This window comes from Orycteropus afer, unplaced genomic scaffold, assembly GCF_000298275.1.
Source record: "Orycteropus afer afer isolate SDZICR_OR568_19922 unplaced genomic scaffold, OryAfe1.0 scaffold00131, whole genome shotgun sequence".
Taxonomy (NCBI): domain Eukaryota; kingdom Metazoa; phylum Chordata; class Mammalia; order Tubulidentata; family Orycteropodidae; genus Orycteropus; species Orycteropus afer.
The window spans coordinates 6,609,119-6,629,422 of NW_006921718.1; the positions used below are offsets into that span (position 1 = coordinate 6,609,119).

Here is a 20,304-nt window from a genome sequence, read left to right on the forward strand (position 1 = left end):
AATCCTACTTCTGTAGTGATACTGCCTCGGAAACCCAAGGAGGGGTCGCTATGAGTCAGGGCCGACTCGACGGCACATAACAACAACAACAACAATGTAGGTAAATGACATTAGTTTAGAGATATAACTATGCTGTTGAATTCTGTGGCCACATTTAGACTACTTAGAAATGACACATTGGAACTCTTAAGGGGCTCATTCAGTTTACAGAAATATGATTTATCAAAAATTTGAGGAACATGTTCTCTGTCAAATAATAAGTGATCATCTAAATTTTCCTCAGATGATTCTATTGTGGAATAGAGTATGCTAAAATGAGTTACAAAACAGATGCAAATGTTTAAAAAGAATTAAATGTGAAGAGAGGACAATACAGAATATTTAAGAATATCACCAAGAGGTACTGGAATTACAGAACTGACAAATGGGAAAAAATAGGGTATGCAGAGCAATATGAAAATACTTTACAAGTGCAGCCCTGTGCTGAACCCCAGGACAAGCCCAAACACAAGCAACACCAAAGGCTTTGTGGATAAGTCTTGAGGGTCTTTTTGCCCAGGCTGGAAGTACAGGCTGCTCTCCCCAGTCATGGCCCCTGGCCCCTTCCAGAAATAGGTTCCTTCCTGCCCACCTAGTGGAGTCCTAGGAGTTTTTTAGACCAGCAAGCACTCACCCTGAATCGTGCCTCCAAGTCTCAGATTACTGTTTTTCCTGCCTCTAGCTCTGTGGTCTTTATTTCTCACTTGCACATTGCTTTTAAGCAAAGACACTCAGGTTCCACTCCCAGCTTTGCCTTTGAGCACCTGTGACAATGGGCAACTCCCTTTGCTCTCAGACCTTTGGTATCTCACCTGTAAATGAGACCATGAGCTCAAAAGCTCACCCGTTGCCACAGCCACACTGGCATATAGTGGCGGACTTGAGCATAAGCTATATGTACCTTTTCAACAGGAGGGAAACAACCCAGACAAACTAAAGGGATGGATGATATGTGTATCCCCTCCCCTAAATACATGTGAAAAAAAATTACTTTTCACAAGTTTAAATACTTTTCATTTCTAGTATTAGTGAATAGTATTTAGAACATAGGAAATAATAAATCCACATGTTATAAGGGCATAGCTGGAGGATTATGTTAATTCTGGCTGTCCTGTAGAGCATCCCTAGGGCTCAGCCACTATGATAGGAAACTTGAAAATGAAATGAGATCATACTGCAGCAAAGAGACTTGGAGAAGAGAAGGACACATAGCTATATAGGTTCAAGTATGTGAAAGGCTATCATGTAAAACTATAAGCAGACATTATTTTGTGTTGCGTCAGAGGGAAAAAAAACAATTGAAGGTTGGAGATACACAGAAAATTTCAGCTGTGGGTAAGAAGGGTTTTTTCCTAACAACTGAGTTTTCCAAAATTGCCTTGAGTGTCTAGTGAAATCGTGACAAAACCACAATCACTAGAGATGTTACTCAACCACTTCCTGTGGAAGTGTGTTTATTCATTCAACAAAGAGTTAGCTCTTATTAAATGCCAGGCTTTGGATTATAACATTAAATAACACAGGCACAGCTCCTATTTCCTTGGAGCTTTGGGATCCATGCACTGCCGTTGAGTCGATTCCAACTTATAGTGACCCCCATTGGGTTTCAAAGGCTATAAATGTTTATGGAAGTAGATTGCCTCATCTTCTTCCTATGGAGTGGCTGGTGGGTTTGAACCACTAACCTGGTTAGCAGCCAAATGCCTTATGGAGCTTTGGGAAGGGGAGGAAAAAAGGCAAAGAAACTTAAATTAAGAAGACAATAAACATGGGACTGAGAATATTGGAGGACTATTTTACATACTATGGATGTGCAGAAGTTAGGGAAGAACATTCTAGGCAGAGAGACTGTCAAGTGAGGAAAGATGTTAAATAATTAGTATGTTGGATTAAGATTATTTGAACCTCTCCCTCTTTAATTTTCTTCATTTTTTTATTTTAAAATCGTCTTTCATGTGGAGTTCTGTATGAAAAATATTCTATTAGGTTGTACCCTTTTGATCTAGAGAGATACTTGGAAAACAAAGGAAATCACAAACTTGGATGCCTTTTCCTCCTGAATTTTCCTGGTACCTCCTCATTCTTTCTGTTCTAGTCATTGATGTCTGTTTCACCCGTTAGGGAACAAATGGTCTCTTGTTCTGAGATAAACAGGAAGGTTATCTCAGTAAGATGGAGTTAGTCATTGCCTCTAGTATATGGATGGCTGCTGGTTGTGGAGACATTTTATAAATAAATATTTGATCTTATTTTTGTTTTACAGGAAGATGTTGGATCCAGGATTGTTATCATGTTCCAAGCAAGCCATGTTTCTTAACCTTGTGTACAAGTCTCTGAAAGCTGACATCGTGTTGCGCCGGGTAAAGGCTTTTCTGAAAAGGTTACTTCAAGTGACTTGTGAACACATGCCACCATTCATATGTGGAGCTTTATATCTTGTTTCTGAGATCCTTAAGGCAAAACCAACTTTAAGAAGTCAACTAGATGATCATCAGGTATATTTTACAATTTTTTAAATCATGGGGTTTTAGAATATATTGGTTTTATTTCCCTCTTTCAGTGGTGATAATGTCATTCTCTCGCTGGAGCATATAATCTATAGGTCTTGGAGTCTGATAGACCTGGATCTTGGAGTTTGATAGACCTGGATCTTGGAGTTTGATAGACCTGGATGTAGTCCCAGTTGCACCGATTACTGGTTGGGTGTGTTGCTTGACCCTTCCAGTGGTAATAAACTGCACAAATAACTCTGAGATTTTTTTCTAGTTGTTGTTGAGTCATTTCTGACCCATGGCAAGTGGATGTGTGTCTGAGTAGAACTGTGCTTCGTAGGATTTTCATTGGCTGATTTTTGGAAGTAGATCTCCAAGACTTCTGAGGTACTTCTGAGTAGACTCAAACCTCCAGCCTTTCACGTAGAAGCCAAATGCATTAACTGTTTGTATTACCATATAGTTACAGAAAGTTATAAAGCTGGTAGATCTCTGAAGTCTATTTCCTACATACTGATATGAAACTAATAGTAGCATCTGCTTCATAGGGTTATTTACTGAGCATTTTACTGTTATTAAGAAATATTTTCAAAGTGTGAGTAATTTATTTGAGGCTGATTGTTTTTAAGCAGTAGAGGCCCAAAGTCCCAGGGGTTCTTGGCCCAGAATTGTACCGTATTATGGGGAGCTCTGGTAGCATAATGGCTAGAGCACTTGACTGCTAACCAGAAGGCTGGCGGTTCAAACCCACCAGCTACTCCTCAGAAGGAAGGTTGGGCAATCCTACTTCCGTAGTGATACTGCCTCGGAAACCCAAGGAGGGGTGGCTATGAGTCGGGGCCGACTCGACGGCACATAACAACAACAACAACGTGTTTAGAGATAAGAAAATAGTCTCATCTTTTGTTCAGAATTTCATTGGTGGCCATCATTTTATTTTGATTAAAACTTTGTGGTGTTTTACCACAATTTAAATAAGCAAATCTTTTAAACTGTATTGCTTAATACATACCTCAGTTGATTAACCAGAATTATGAACTTTTTTTTGTTGTTGTTAGGAGACTGATGATGAAGAAAATTTTGTCGACGTAGGAGATGATGAAGACATAGACAAAATCGCTGATGCAGACAAAGACAGAGACATAGTCAAAAGAGTTGACACAGAGAAAACTGTGTCTGAAAGTAAAGAAGAAACTAAAACACCGGAGACTGCTTCCTGGGTACACTTTAATAATCTGAAAGGTGAGATTTTTTCATCTATAACTTAGATTCTCAACAAATTTTAAATAATCTTTATTCTCCTGAATTGTAAAATGAGGGAGTTTTACATTTCCCTTTGATATTAATAGAAGTTAATATTATATCCTTCTGGATATCCTAACTATTGCTTCTTTTAAAATGGCTCTTATAAGTAGATATAGTCAGGATCTTTGAAATAAATGTTTTGTATAGTAAGTCATTGATTTGTTTGACAGAACTACAGATAATAAAACAAACAGTTTTAAATAGTTTATAAATTAAAGAAAATGTCTTATTTTAGGGGGATCTCTGGTGGCATAGTGCCTAAGGCATTTGACTGCTAACCAGAAGACTGGCAGTTCAAACCCACCAGCCACTCCTTGGAAGGAAAATTGGGCAATCTACTTCCGTAGAGATAACTGCCTCAGAAACCCAAGGAGGGGTCGTTATTAGTTGGAACTGACTTGATAGCAGTGAGATTGGTTTTTATTTGTTTACCTTATTGTAGAACTGAGAACTCAGTGAGAGAACTAGACATTAGGTACACAGTAAATCATTTCCTTCAGCAACAAAGATAGTAAATTTATACCTTCTTTTACAGATTGAATTGTGTCCACCCAAAATATGTGTCAACATGGCTGTGCCATGATGCTCAGTATTATGTAATACTTCATTTTGTGACCTGATGAAATTATCTTATGTGTTGTAAAGCCTTACTCTATGATATTAATGAGGCAGGACACGATCTACAGGACCAGGTTGTATCTTGACTGTCTCTTTTGAGATATAAGGGAGATTAAACAAGCGAACACACACGGAGCACACAAGAAAAAAGAGGCAGGAGCAGAGCTTCCCCTTTGTATCTGGTGTCCCTACACTGGGAACCTTCTAACACAGGAGACAAAGAGCTGTTAACACCAGTGACAGTGAGAAACAACAGCAAAAGACAAACCAGTGAAGGCTCGGTGTGGGAACCAACCAACAGAGCAAGAGCTGAGTATCTTTGGGTAGGAGGCTTCCTGGTGAAGTGGCATTTATTGCAGAGCCAAAGAGTTTTGTAACACTTGTCCAAGCAGAGCAGAGAGGCTGAGGGCCAGACAGAGGCCTACCTGTAGACACAGAAGAGGCTGTTCTGATTGACATAAGCCATCCCCCAGAGCCAACAGAGAGAAAACCTTCCACAAGAGCCAGCATTCTGAATTTGGACTTCTGGCCTCTTAAACTTCCTTGTCAGTTTGTCATACTGTGGAATCATGTGTTGCTGTGACGCTGAAAGCTATGCCACCAGTATTTCACCAGCATAGTTATCCATGGTGAACATGTTTCAGAGGAGCTTGCAGACTGTTATAGACTAGGAAGGAGGACTTGGCAGTCCACTTCTGAAAATAATTGGCCGCTGTAAACCTTATGTATGCCAGAGAAACATTGCTTGATGTATTACTGAGAAACTTTACAAATAGCACTGAAACATTGTCTATATAGTGCTGGAAGATGGGCCCTTCAAGTTGGAAGGCACTCAAGAGTACAACTGGGGAAGAGCTGCCTCCTCAAAATAGAGTCAAACTTAATGATGTAGATGGAGTAAAGCTTTAGGAATCTTCCTTTGCTGATGTGGCAAAATTCAAAGTATGAGTCTAGGAAAACTGGGAGTTGTCAAAAAGAAATGCATAGACATCAGTATTCTTGGCATTAGTGAGCTGAAATGGACTAGTTTTGACCATTTTAAATTGGACAATCATATGGTCTCTTATAAGGAGCTCTGGTGGTTCTAAGGCATTTGACTGCTACCTAGAAGGTCACTGGTTCAAACTCACCAGCTGCTGTACAGAAGGAAGATGGGGCAGTCTACTTCCATAAAGATTTAACTGCCTTAGAAACCCAGTGGGGGACACTATGAGTCGAATTGACTTGATGGGCAGTAAGTTTGGTTGGTTGTTCATCTTATTTATTTATCTATTTTGGCAGTCTGTTATGCCAGGAATGAGAAAGAGAAATGACCTCGTATTCAGGGTCAAAAAGAACATTTCAGGATCTGTCCTGAAGTACAGTGCTGTCAGTGATAGGATAATACCCATACTCCTACAAGGAAGACCAGTTAATACAACTGTTACTCAAATTTATATACTAACCACTAAAGCCAAAGATGAAGAAATGGAAGATTTTTACCAATTTCTGTAGTCTGAAATTGACCAAACATACAATCAAATGTGTGGGTAATTATAGGTGATTGGAATGTGAAAATTGGAAGCAAAGAAGCAGCCTTGGTAGTTGGGAAATATGGCCTTGGTGAAAGAAGTGACCCTGGAAACTGCATGTTAGAATTTTACAAGACATTTTTATTTTTACTCATTCATTGCAAATACCTTTTTTCAACAACATAAATGGCAGCTGTACACGTGGACCTCGGATGGAATACACAGGAATCAAATCGACTGCATTTGTGGGAAGAGGTGAGGAAGAAGCTCAGTCTCATCAGTCAGAACAAGGCAAAGAGCTGACTGTGGAATAGACCATCAATTGCTCATATGCAAGTCCAAGCTGAAGCTGAAGAGTATAAAACAAGTCCATGAGAGCCAAAATATGACCTTGATTATATCCCTCCTGAATTTAGAGACCATCTAAAGAATAGATTTGAGTCATTGAAAACCAGTGACTGAAGACCAGACCAGTTGTAGGATAACATCAAGAACATCATACATGAAGAAAGCAAAAGGTCATAAAAAGACAGGAAAGGAGGAAAAGACCAAAATAGTTCTCAGAAGAGACTTTGAAACTTGTTCTTGATAGGAGATAGTTAAAGCGAATGTAAGAATGATGAAATAAAGAGTTAAACAGATTTCAGCTTAGCTTGAGGGTAAGCTTGAGATGACAAATTATTGTAAGGAAATGGGCATCGGACCTGGATTTAGAAAACCAAAAGCGAAGAATATGCTCAACATTTCTCAAGCTGAAAGAATTGAAGAAAATATTCAACCCTCATGTTGGAGCATTGAAGGATTTTACAGGCAGAAGATTGAACATTATGGGAAGCATCAAAAGAAGATAGAAGGACTACACAGAGTCACTAAACCAAAAAGAATTGGTTGATATTCAACCATTTCAGGAGGTAGCATATGATCAAGAACCAACTGTGTTGAAGGAAAAAGTCCAAGCTGCACTAAAGGCATTAGTGAAAAACCAGGCCCTAGGAATTGATGGGATACCCACTGAGATGTTTCCACAAACAGATGTAGTGCTTGGGATACTCATTCGTTTACGCCAAGAAATTTGGAAGACAGCTACCTGGCCAGCCGACTGGAAGAGAGCCATATTTGTGCTCATTCCAAAGAAAGGTAATCCAACTGATGTAGAAATTAACAAACCATAATAACACATGCAAGAAAAATTGTGCTGAAGATAATTCAGAAACAGTTGGCAGCAGTATAGTAACAGGGAACTTGCAGAAATTCAAGCCATATTCAGAAGAGGGACAAGGAATATCGTTGCTGATGGCAGGTGGATCTTAGCTGAAAGCAGAGAATACCAGAAAGATGTTTAGCTGTCTTTTACAGACTCTGCAGAGGAATTTAGCTATGCGGATCATAACAAATTATGGATAGCATTGCAAAAAATGGGAATTCCAGGTCACTTAATTGTGCTCATGAGGAACCCGTACATAGACAAAGAGGCAGTCATTCAAAGAGAACAAGGGCATGTTGCATGTTTTAAAATCAGGAAAGGTGTGTGTTGGGGTTGTATTCTTTCACTATACTTTTCTAATTGCTGAGCAAATAATCTGAGAAACTGGACTATATGAAGAAGAATGAAGCATCAGGATTGGAGGCAGACTCATTAATAACCTGCATTATGCAGATGACACACAACCTTGCTTACTAAAAGTGAAAATGACTTGAAGCACTTACTGATGAAGTCAAAGGCTGTAGTCTTCAGTATGAATTACACTTCAACTTTAAAAAATCCTCACAACTGGACCAATAAGAAATATCACAATAAATAGGGAAAAGATTAAAGTTGTCAGGGATTTCATTTTCTGTTCTGGTTACCTCATACCGCTCTGACAGGAATATACCACAAATGGGATGGCTTTGACAAACAGGAGTTTATTCTTAGAATTTGGAGGCTTAAGTCCAAGTTCAAAGTGCCAGGCTGTAGGGGCTGGGTGAAAGCCCCTCAAACTTTGGCTTCAGCTTTGCCTCCTGCTCCTGGCCCACTGAAGCTAGAGGCTTTTCTTCACTCAGACAGCTGCTGTCTGCTGAGACTGACAAGCCCAAGGTTGACAAGTAAAAAGGCACAGTCCTGCTGTTATCAAACCATACAGCAGGCCATTGAAAATCCCAGAGTCGGCAGAGTATGGCAGACTGCTGAACAATGACATGCTACATGCAGGGTTCAAGTGTGCCATAAGCTGGAGACCATTCCCCAAGGCTTCTCCTTATATACTGGAAGCAGACCACATCCCTAAGGCAGCTACTCAGCTGCTCAAGGTAGATTCCACCATGGAGTTGATTACCAGTCTCATTATGGGGAATACTACATCTAGCTGTCTAGCCACTCAACCAGGCCCAGCCAAGGCAACACACAAAGTTCACTATTAAATTTTCCTTGGATCCACAATCAATGCACATGGAAGCAGCAATTGAGAAATCTGGTGACATTTGCACTGAGCAAATCTACTGCAAAAGACCTCTTTAAAGAGCTGTTGCACTGTGGTAAACTGTGGTCAATGTCATGAGACAAAGTATATGTAAACTGCTGTATGGAAAGGGAATTTGTTCTGTAAATCTTCACCCAAATCACAATTTTTTAAAAAAAATGTATAAAATTAAAAAAAAAAAAAAGACTTCTTTAAAATGTTAAAGAGCAAAGATGTCACATTGAAGACTAATGTGTCTAACCCAAGCCATGGTATTTTCAGTTAATTGCCTCATATGCATGTGAAAGCTGGACAGTGAATAAGGAAGGCTGCAGAAGAATTGATGCATTTGAATTGTGGTGTTGGTGAAGAACATTGAAAATAGCATGGACTGCCAGAAAAATGAACAAATCTTCCTGGCAGAAGTACAGCCGGCATACTTCTTAGAAGCAAGAATGGCCAGACTTCATCTCACCTACTTTGGTTCTGTACTCAGAAGGGACTAGGGCCTGGAATAGGATATCATGCTTGGTAAAGTAGAGAGTCAGCAGAAAATGGGGAAGACTCTCAATGAGATGAATTGGCATAGTGGCTGCTATGATGGCATCAAGCATAGCAAAGATCCTGAAGATGGTACAGGACCAGACAGTGTTTCTTTCTGTTGTATATAACGTTGCTGTAAGTTGGAATGGACTCAACAGCGCCTAACAACTACCAGCTGTGAGACAATGCATTTATATTTGTTAAAGCCACCCACAAGTGCTTTCATGGGAGCTCTGGTAGCATAGTGGCTAAGGCACTTGACTGCTAACCAGAAGGCTGGTGTTTCAAACCCACTAGCCACTCCTCGGAAGGAGGGTTGGGCAACCTACTTCCGTCGTGATACTGCGTCAGAAAGCCAAAGAGGGGTCCCTATGAGTCGGGTCCGACTTGAGGGCAAATATCAACAACAACAAAGTGCCTTCAGGTAACTAAGACAATTTAGAAGCAATTTTAGCTTCTTGACCTTTATATATAAAGGCTACACACACTGCAAACATATGGAGACATTCTGTGTGGTATATGTCGAAGTTTGACCTATACACAAAAGTATTTGGTTGTATATTGTGAATAGTATAGAACTTCTGATTGTTTGATCACTGTATTCACCTTCTACAACTTCTTAAGGATAGAAAGCCACTTTAAGTGATTTTTCATCCATATACACAAAGTGAATTAAATTTATCAATAGAATGGGAGAGCTGAAAGAAATCTTAGAAATGCAGCCTCTTCATTTGAGGCTGTTAAAACAACCATAACACAATACTAGCCTTAAGAATCAAGAAATGTGGTACCAGTCTCATTTCTTCAAACTTGTGGGACTCTTGGCCAAATTAGTGAATATCTCGAGGCTTTGGTTTGTGTGTGAAATGTAAAAGAGGATTTGGTAGCCTCAAGGATTTTTTTTAAAAAACAATCCATCAGTTGTCCTGATATCTAGACTAAGATAAAGACAACCTGGAAAAGGACGGTTGGGTGATCTACTTCCATAGTGATACCGCCTCAGAAACCCAAGGAGAGGTCACTATGAGTCAGTGAGTCAGATACAACTCTATGGCAGTGGGTTTATTTTTTTTGGTTTTAAAGCTCCAGCAAACTTTAGATCTATTCCATCTTCAGTGTATTTGCCATCTTCACATGGATGGCCTTGTTGTTGTTGTTGTTATGTGCCGTCGAGTCAAACCCGACTCATAGCGACCCCTCCTTGGGTTTCCGAAGCAGTATCACTACGGAAGTGGGATTGCCCAACCTTCCTTCCGAGGAGTGGCTGGTGGGTTTGAACTGCCAGCTGTCTGGTTAGCAGGCAAGTGTCTTAGCCACTATGCTACGGATGGCCTTATCAACCCCAAAACAGGCACTCTTTGTTGCTATTTGAAAAAATGAATTTTTGAAGCATTTAGTACTTAAGATAGACACACTGCCTGTTTCTTTAAGAGCAAATTCTTGAAATAGATTTAGGTTAGAGGTAGAAATAGCTTAGAGCTTTTCATCTAGGTAGGATTCCTGGCTAGCATGTTGAAAATTATATATATATTTGACATTAATGGTGGCTTTAGGGACTTCTTGGGCTAGGAGTAAAACATTTGAAAAATACCTTTTTATTTTCCCCTCAGGTGGCAAACAGTCAAATACATATGATCCATTCAGTAGAAACCCATTGTTCTGTGGAGCTGAGCACACAAGTCTTTGGGAACTCAAAAAGGTAAAATAATTTCCCATTGTCATTTAATTCATTTGTGCTGTGTATATGCCCTTACGGTTTTAGCATCTTGAAGTTCTCATTTCTCTTATAAATGATAAATAAGCTGATATATTGCTTGTGTGTGTGTGTGTGTGTGTTTGTGTGTGCTTAGATTTTGTCCCACATTTTTCTTCCCACTCTATCCAGGATCTCCAGTTTGGATCCTCTCCCAAGTGGTTGGCATTGGTAGCTGGGCACCATCTAGTTCTTCTAGTCTCGAAGTCCATCATGTCCTAGGACTGATTGCTTCCAAATGACCTTGGGTTGTTTTTGGTTTTTTTTCCCCACTCTTCTTCGCTTCTGATGATAGGAGACCATTAGCTGCATCTTAGATGGCTGCCTGAAAGATTTTAAGACCCCAGTCGCTACTTATCAATGTAGGTGGTAGATTTTTATGTATTTTATTGTGCCAATTGAGTCTGTTGTCCCCCAATACTATGGTCCTGAGTCAGCAGATCCATTGGATCTCTCTCCTACAGTGTCTGGCTGTCTGTGAGGGATTACTCTATGTCTGTCTTCTGTTTTATTTGTAAGGATTGGGAGTATTTTGTGTCACTGGTGTCTGTGCAAGATTAGCCTCTGCTGAATCTATCCTTGGTCTAGATTACAGTCCTGTTCACTGACCCCCATCTGATCTTCTCAGATACTTATGTGTTATCTGTAGCCTGGTAATGCAGTATCGTGGATATACTGGTATTAGCCTCTGTCGTTTATACCTTATGTGTACAATTCGGTGTCCTCTCTTTTCCTAATGTTATCATTGTGGTCACAGACTCTTTCTATACCATCCCTCACCTTACCCATGTCAGCATGTGGCTCCCAATGGCCCCAAAATTAATCCCTCCCCTTCCCTTCCTACCCCAGTAACCTACCCCAGTAAGTGAATTCCCTTAAGCAAATCCTTTTTTTTTTTTTTTTTTACAGTAATGGGTTCATACAATGTTTGTCCTTCTGCAGTTGACTTATTTCACTTATTTCACTCAGCATGTTGTCCTCCAGGCTCATCCACATTGTGAGATAATTCATGTATCCTTCATTGTTCTTTAACGTAGCATAGTATTCCATTGTGTGAATGTACCATAATTTGGTTATCCATTCATCCTTTGATAGGCATTTATCTCTTTGTTACAGTGAATTGTGCTACAGTGAACATAGGTGTGCATATGTCTGTTTGTGTCCTGCCTCTCACCTCTCTAGAATATATTCCTAGTAATGGAATTGCTGAGTCAAATGGTATTTCTATTTTCAGTTTTTTAAGGAAATGCCATACCATTTGCCACAGATGGTTGTACCATTTTACAGTCCTACCAGCAGTGCACAAGAGTTGCAATCTCTCTGCAACTTTGCAAGCATTTGTTATTTTCTGTCCTGTTGAACTTTGCTGTTATTGCTGGGATGAGATGATACCTTGTTGTTTTGATTTGCATTTCTCTAATGATTAAAGATCGTAGTCAATTTCTCACGTGTTTGTTGGCTGCCAGCATATTATCTTTAGTGAAATGTCTGTTCACGTCTTTTGCCCATTTTTGAATTGGGCTATTTGTCTTTTTGGTGCTGAGGTGTTGAAGTTTTCTATAGATTTTGGAGATAAGTCCTTTGTCGGATATGTCATAGGCAAATATTTTCTCCCAATCTGTAGGTTCTCTTTTTACCCTTTTGTTGAAGTCTTTCAATGTGCATAAGAATTTAATTTTTAAAAGGTCCCAGTCATCTAGCTTCTCTTCTACTTCCTCTGCATTCTGGGTTATGCTTGATAGTCTATTTATGTTGTAAATTAGGGTTCCTAGATTTGCCCCTATTTTATCTTTGGTGAATTTTATAGTTTTGAGTTTTATATTTAAGTCTTTGATCCAGGCTGAGTTTGTTTTTGTGTATGGGGTGAGGTGTGGGTCTTGTTTCATTTTTCTGGAAGTGGATATCCAGTTTTGCCAGCACCATTTGTTAAAGAGGCTTTCTCTTCCCCATTTAATGGGTTTTGGACCTTTGTCGAAGATCAGCCGTCCGTGGATGGATGGGTCTGTTTCTGGACTTTCGATTCTGATATATCGTTATTTAGACATTAGTTATCATAAGAAAGCAATGTGAAGTATGGCTGAAAGCTGTAATGCTTTAAAATCCATAAAAATAAAATCACATTAAATTCCCACATATGAGGGGAGGATACTGTATGTGGTGTTCATTTTGTAGAAAATATTGAATCTAAAATATGCATGGCAAAAAAAAAAAAAGAAATGAAATGAAATTAGATGTCATATTGCACTGGACAAATCTCCAAAAGACCTCTTCACAGTGTTAAGGAGCAGAAATGTCACTTGGGAGGACTAAGGTGCGCCTAATTCAAGTCTTGATAGTTTCAGTTGCCTCATGCATGTGAGAAAAAAGAAATAAAAAATGTGCATGGCTATAAGTGAGTAGTCTTTTATAGACGGATAATTACATCTAACAGTTTTGTAAAATGGGTGAATTTTGCTTTATGCAGTTGGTATCTCTGAAAAGTTTCATGTCAGTAGAATCTTTTCACACGTAAAGTTACTTTTTAAATTCATCAAAAGAACTCATATTTTAAATAATCTTTCTGTGATGTTTTTGAAAAGCATCTAAGTATATTCCCATGCAGCCGTTCTCAAATTGTGGGGGCACAGACGCTGTGGGGTCCTTGACACCCTTTTAGTGAGTCTGCAAGGTGAAAACCATTCTCATAATAATACCAGTACACAATTTGCCTTTTCACTATATTGACATTGTTGTTGTTGTTGTTGTTATGTGCCGTTGAGTCGGACCTGACTTATAGCAACCCCTCCTTGGGTTGCTGAGGCAGTATCACTACGGAAGTAGATTGTCCCATCTTCCTTCCGAGGAGTGGCTGGTGGGTTTGAACCGCCAGCCCTCTGGTTAGCAGTCAAGTGCCTTGAAAATGGTACTAATGGAATAGAGGAGACAAAGGGTAGAACTGCTGGTACCTTACCACCAATCATCACAGTGGCACCAAACTGGTACCTGTTAGTCTTTAGCAGCACATGCTCCCGATTTAATTTTAAAAAACAAAAAAAAGCCAGTATTACTTAAGAATGGTAAAGCAGAAAAAAATTGTTGATTTTATTTCTCTACCTACAGTACACTTCTCTTTAATATTCAGTATTTATATATGGCAAGTGTTCATGTGTCAATTCTGTTGCATACCTAAGGATGTAGTCTCAAGGAAAAGCTCTTGTGTAGTTGTTGTGAGCTCAGCTAGCAACTTTTTTTCATGAAAGAATGACTGACAAACTGTAGTTATTCAGATGTGGGTATTTGGAAGATATTTTCTCAAAAATAAATGAAGTGAGACTGACACTTCAAGGTAAACAACTGACAGTATTTGTTGCCAATGGTAAAATTTAAGTTTTCAAGAGAAGATTAGAATTTTGTGGAAAATTTGTATCCACCACCTTGTGTTTTGACAGCTTAATAGTTAAAGATGTGTCTGATTAAATCAGTGATGGTATTAACAATGTGACAGTTTGGGAAAAATAACAAAATGTGTCAACAGTTGGAAGAGCTGCATAATTCAGGGATTTTCCAAATGTCTGGCATTTGATGATACAAAGTCAGACATGGATAAAAGATCCACTCAAAGTGGACCAATGGATTTTAAGTAAAAAGTACAAAAGTTGATTGATATGGTTTCAGGTTCCATATTGCAAGTAATCTTTTGATTTGGGTGCAGTATTAAAAAATATCCACAGTTATCTGAAAGGCAATTAAGAAAGCTTCCTTTTTCCAATTACATAGCTAAGTGAAGCCAGATTTTCTTCAGATGCTTAAAGCAAAATAACAGAACACAAAGGCAAATATAAAAATCCAGCTATCAGACATTAATGAAATTTGCAAAATTATAAAATGTTATTCTTGTTACCTTTTTTGTTCTTTAAATTATAGTTCTTTTTCATAAAATGTGTTGTTTATAATAATATGTAATAGGCTTGTTTTAAATAATTATAAATATAAAATTTTTCCATTTTAATTTCTAATAATTTAAATGTCATAACCCTTAGAGTCCTTAATAATTAGTGCACAGAGGGATCCTGAGGCCAAAATGTTTGGGAATCATTATTCTAATATATTTGCTTTGTAAGTTTTAAATCAATGGATTTCTTTAAATCAATAATTGTAGTAACTGTTGAAACTAGAAATGCTGCAATTTTCTTTTCAGCTATCTGAGCATTTTCATCCCTCCGTGGCCCTTTTCGCAAAGACTATCCTTCAGGTGAGTCTAAATATTAACAAGGTAAGAGATAAGAAGAAATAAATAAATTAAATTCAGATGACAATTGGTCATACAATGTTTCCTTCCCCAAATAGAATTATAGATGCATTTGCTGCTTTTGTAAAGGAGCAGTAGCTTGTTTAATACAGAGCAACATATAATTCTTCCCACTCTGAGATGAATAGAAATACAGAACAATAGGAGACCACAGCACATTTTGGCTTTGCTCCTGAGGAAAGATTGCCCTTCTGTTCCTGATGTCATGTGCTGTTTGACACTTCAGGATTTGGATCCTGGTTAATAGTTAGATGACCAACAGTATTAGTATTATTTACCTATTCATAAGATCAGTAGTGTATCCAGAATGTGTGTGTGTTTAAATTTTTCATGTAAAGTATGTGCATAAAAGGAATCTTCTCTTTTTTTTTTTTATCTGATTGCATGTATGTAATTTGAGTTCAGTTCAGTCCTTAAATCTTATCCCCCCCTTTTCAGGGAAATTATATTCAGTATTCAGGGGACCCACTGCAGGATTTCACACTAATGAGATTCTTGGATCGATTTGTGTACCGAAATCCAAAGCCACATAAAGGCAAAGGTATGCTTCTGTGTAATTAATTTTATGGCTTTCATTGTTAATGTTTTTTGAAGAATATAAGAATATAACTAGAAATTTATATTACAATGTTGATTTTATATTTCAGAAAACACAGACAGTGTTGTGATGCAGCCAAAAAGGAAACATTTTATAAAGAATGTTCGTAGTCTTGCTGGTAAGTATAAAGCTTAAGACAGTTAAACTGAAAAGACAGTACCAGACAGTAACAAATAGAGTTACGTTATTCTCTGCTCCACTTTATCAGAATAAACCTGAGCAACAGCGACATATCATCCATCTTTTGTTCTCAAAAATGTGTTATGTATTCTTGAGCCTACTATATGTCTAACTGGGCTTTTTCTTTTCTTTTTTTTTTTTTTTAATTTTACTATGGAAAATTCCAAACATCCAAAGTAAATAATATGATGAACTCCTGTCTACTCATCACACTGCTTCAACAAGGCTCAACATTTTGCCATTTTTATATCATCTGTAGCTTCATCAACAAGCCTCCATGCACAATTCTGTCTTACAGTTCAGACCATCGCTTAAGCTCTCTAATATGGATTGAGCAGAACAAAATTCTGTAACAATTCATTTTGTCGTGGAGCATCCTTTTAAATTTAGTTAGTAACCTGTTTCTATGGGCATTTGAACATAGTACCCATCTTGTGGAGCTAATTACCTCTTTTTCTATTCAGTATATACATTTCTTTGCATACCAGATCCCAAGTCCTTTTCTCCTTTTTCAGAGTTTAGGATTAAATTAAACCAAAACCAAACCCATTGTTGGCAAGTCACTTCTGACTCATAGCGACCCTATAGGACAGAGTAGAGCTGTCCATTCGGCCATAAATCTTTACAAGAGCAGTCTGCCGCATCTGTCTCTCAGACTGGCTGGTGTATTCGAACGCCACCCTTTCAGATCACAGCTGAGCACTGCGCCACCAGGATTCGTAGGGTTAAACGAAACGGTATAAGTCATCTGGTCTCCAGCTGACTTCACAGAGGTCCAGAGAGGTACAAGGCCTTTACCCAGAGTCAGTAGACTTAGTATTAGAAGCAAAATTCCCTTTTAATAAAGTTAAATTGGCAATTGGTTTATTCTGAAGAAGGAAAACTAATATTCTCTTCTTAGTTATTCTCAGAATTAAGTAAAACTATGGCTAATCATTTTATTATTGTCACTTTTCTGATTGAAAATAAGTCAAAAGTAGTTATTTATTAAAGGAACCCTTTTATTAAGGAATGAGTACCAATGTGGCATAAACACTTAAGCGTTTCATTGCTAACCAAAAAGTTGGTGATTCAAGTTCACTGAAAGGCACCTTGGAACAAAGGTTGGCAATTACTGAAAAATGAACCATTGAAAACCCCCAGTTCTACTTTAATACACATGAAGTCATGAGTTGGAATTGACTTGACAGCAGTTGGTTTGGCTTGGCTCTATTAAGGCTGCAGTTGGAGGACAATGAGAGACCTTATTCTGCCAGTGTGAGTTGCACTAATAGGTGTACACTGCCTGCTCAACTAACTGGCTAGTATGGCAGCTGATGAATTGTTTCAGATGGTAGGATCTTCCCCACATAGGCTTTTCCCAGTAGTTGTCTTTTACACTGTAGGATGCCTTCTGTCCGTGTTGCTAATATTCTGAGACTGTAGAATTGCAGGCATTCTGTATTTATTCCTAAGACTTTGAATAACATAAAAAGGATTACTTGAACAAATTAACATTTTTAACTCATTTGTTTTCTTAGTGAACAGTAAGGAATTCCTTGCAAAAGAAGAAAGCCAGATACCAGTGGATGAAGTGTTTTTCCACAGGTAATAGTTTTCTTTGGGAAACTATTAAAATCTAAAATTTGTTTCTTTAAAATGCTTCATTACCATAAGCTTATCTTGAAAAGGTCAGAAGCTATGTCACACTATCAGTTTTTATGAAAGGAATTTATAAATCATTCATTTTGCTAATCTTATTTAAACTATATAAGTGAAAGTAAAATGAAATTGGGTACATTTTTAACGATTTCACATAAAAATTTTGTTTTTTTAATCTTGGCCTTGTGGAAATTAATCCTTAATGTGTTTTTTTTTTTTTTTTTTAAGTATAGTAATTTTCTTATAGACTTAATAAGTCTGCATTGTTGTTGTTGTTTGCCATCGAGTCAGCCCCGACGCATAGCGACCCCTCCTTGGGTTTCCGAGGCAGTATCACTATGGAAGTAGGATTGCCCAACCTTCCTTCCGAGGAGTGGCTGGTGGGTTTGAACCGCCAGCCTTCTGGTTAGCAGTCAAGTGCCTTAGGCACTATGCTACCAGAGCTCATTAGTTTAATTAAATAGCTCATGAGTAATTTGTCCAAAACATGATCCTTAGAGCAAAATTAGCAAATTCTTTGGGCTGCTATGGGAATAAGTCCTAAGCCTACTAGGTTTACTGCTAATGTCTTATAGTTTTAAAGCAGGTACTATCTCATCTGGTTGACTAGTTGGGTTTGATTTGTTTTGGTGTTTAAAAACATTTTGTGTAGAAAATTTTGAGGGTGTGATTCCATCTGCAAAATACTAAACTTCACTGTACCCTAATGTCAGACACAGGCTGTCTGGTGAAAAAAAAAAAAAAATTACTGTGATTTGAGGCCATTTAGAGCTACATTTTATAATACTTAGTATCAGGAGTATTGAATCTACAACTTTTTACCATGCCATTTTGATTAAGATGAGTTGTGTGTTTTAATAAAATAGTTTTTATAAGAAATTTAAATCTTTGAGATTTACTACACTTCACAATTTAAAAGTTTTGTTGAATTCAAAACTGTTTTTTATATAATTATAGTTTTTAGTCCTTTTATAGCCATTGAATATGCTGAACAGCCTTTAATTGTGGTTTCTGTCACTGGTTGTAGTTGCTTTGATGATAGTGAGATGGGTCCTTAATAGAGATACCAAATACATGGCATGCTTTTTATTTTAGGTATTATAAAAAACTTGCTATTGTTAAAGAGAAACAAAAACGGCATACAGATGAAGAAAGTATAGAAGATGTAGATGATGATGAATTTGAAAATATGATTGGTAATTTGTTTTTGTTGTCACTATTTGTTTATAGACCATGGAACATTACTAGTGATGGTTGTTAGATGCTGTCCATTTGGTCTGACTCAAAGCGACCCCATGTACAATTGAATGAAATACTGTCCGGTCCTGGGCCATCCTCACAGTCACTGCTATGCTTGAGTCTATCAGTGTAACCACTTTGTCAGCCTATCTGTTGAGGGGCTTCCTCTTTTTCACTCATTCTCTGTTCTACCAAGCATGATGCCTTTTCTAGGGACTGGTGCCTCCTGATTACATGTCCAAAGTATGTGAGACAAAGTCTCACCATCCTTGCTTCTAAGAAGCATTCTGGCTGTACTTCCTCCAGGACAGATTTGTTCATTCTTCTGTCAGTTTATGGTATATTCAGCATTCTTTGCCAACACCATAATTCAAATGCATCAATTCTTCAGTCTTCTTTACTCATTGTCCAGCTTTCACATGCCCATGAGATTGAACATAACACAGTGTATGTCAGTTTCACCTTAGTCTTTAAAGTAGCATCTTTGTCCTTAAAGATGGTCTTTAAAGAAGCCTTTGAAGCAGATTTGCCCAGTGCAATACATCCTTTCATTTCTTGACTGCTGCATCAATGGGCATTGACTGTAAATTTAATTAGTAGCAGAAGTAACCTTAATTTTTCAAATATCATTTAGCTTAGGACAACATGCAGATCACAATAAATAATTAAGAAATACTGTGATGCTATATGGGAATTTGCCTGCATTTGCTCCAGAAAAATATGATTGTGCTTGGAGCAGTTCATGTGAGGAAAAAAAATTATTCATTGTTTATATTCATTTTTAAGGTTAAATCTCTTATAAAATAGAATCCAGTTTTGCTAGGGTTTTTTATTTTTAACATTTTTTTGTGCTTTCGATGAAAGTTTACATAGCAAAATAGTTGTCGTAAGTAATTCATACATAAATTGGACATTGGTTGCAATCCCTGCAATGTGTCAGCACTCTCTACTTTTCCTCCCCGGGTGTCCCATTTTCATTCATCCAGCTTCCCTGTCCCTTTCTTTCCTGCCTTCTCATCTTTGGTTCTGGCAGATGTTGCCCTTTTGGTCTCATTTTGGTTCTAAGGAGCACATTTCTTTCCATATGTTATTATTTTATAGGTCCATCTATTAATTGGCTAAAAGGTGGCATCTGGGAATATCATCAGTTTCAGATTAGAAGTTTGTGTTAGGGCAATAGTCTTGGTGATTCCTTCAGTCTCTTTCAGAGCAGTAAGTCTGATCTTTTTCTTTATTTTGTCCTACATTTTTTACACATTCTAATTGGGACCTTCTTATTGTGGTCCCAGTTGGAGTGGTCAGTGCTGGTAGCCAGGCACCATCTACTTCTTCTGGTCTCAGGTTAGAAGAGGCTATGTTTCATGTGGGCCATTAGTCCTTTGGACTCATTGCCTCCATATTTTGCTATTTCAAATCTCTTTGTACTGCTGGTGATGTAATCTGTTGTTTCATCTATTTACAAAAATTTAGAAATTTTAGAAAAATTTCTAAAAGTTAGAAAAATTTTAATTGAAAGTAAATAAAACAGCATGGGCAGTGAAAAGATAAAGTATGTATGAGATTTTAGTTTTGTTGCATATTATACTAAACCTGCTTAAATAGTCTTAATGGAGTGACAAAGGACTGCAGTTGTTAAGTATTTTATATTTACTCTCTTTC

The 20,304-nt window shown here is 37.8% G+C and overlaps 1 protein-coding gene across 1 annotated transcript in view; it reads left to right on the plus strand.

The window, feature by feature from the left end:
* CEBPZ (CCAAT enhancer binding protein zeta) overlaps positions 1-20,304 on the plus strand; it is a 33,545-nt gene that overhangs the window by 7,030 nt on the left and 6,211 nt on the right. The window contains exons 3-10 of the mRNA XM_007945070.2: positions 2,303-2,534; positions 3,590-3,773; positions 10,557-10,645; positions 14,877-14,930; positions 15,426-15,528; positions 15,635-15,703; positions 17,286-17,352; positions 18,502-18,602. Coding sequence (XP_007943261.1) covers positions 2,303-2,534; positions 3,590-3,773; positions 10,557-10,645; positions 14,877-14,930; positions 15,426-15,528; positions 15,635-15,703; positions 17,286-17,352; positions 18,502-18,602 — 899 coding nt within the window. The remainder of the gene's footprint in view (positions 1-2,302; positions 2,535-3,589; positions 3,774-10,556; positions 10,646-14,876; positions 14,931-15,425; positions 15,529-15,634; positions 15,704-17,285; positions 17,353-18,501; positions 18,603-20,304) is intronic.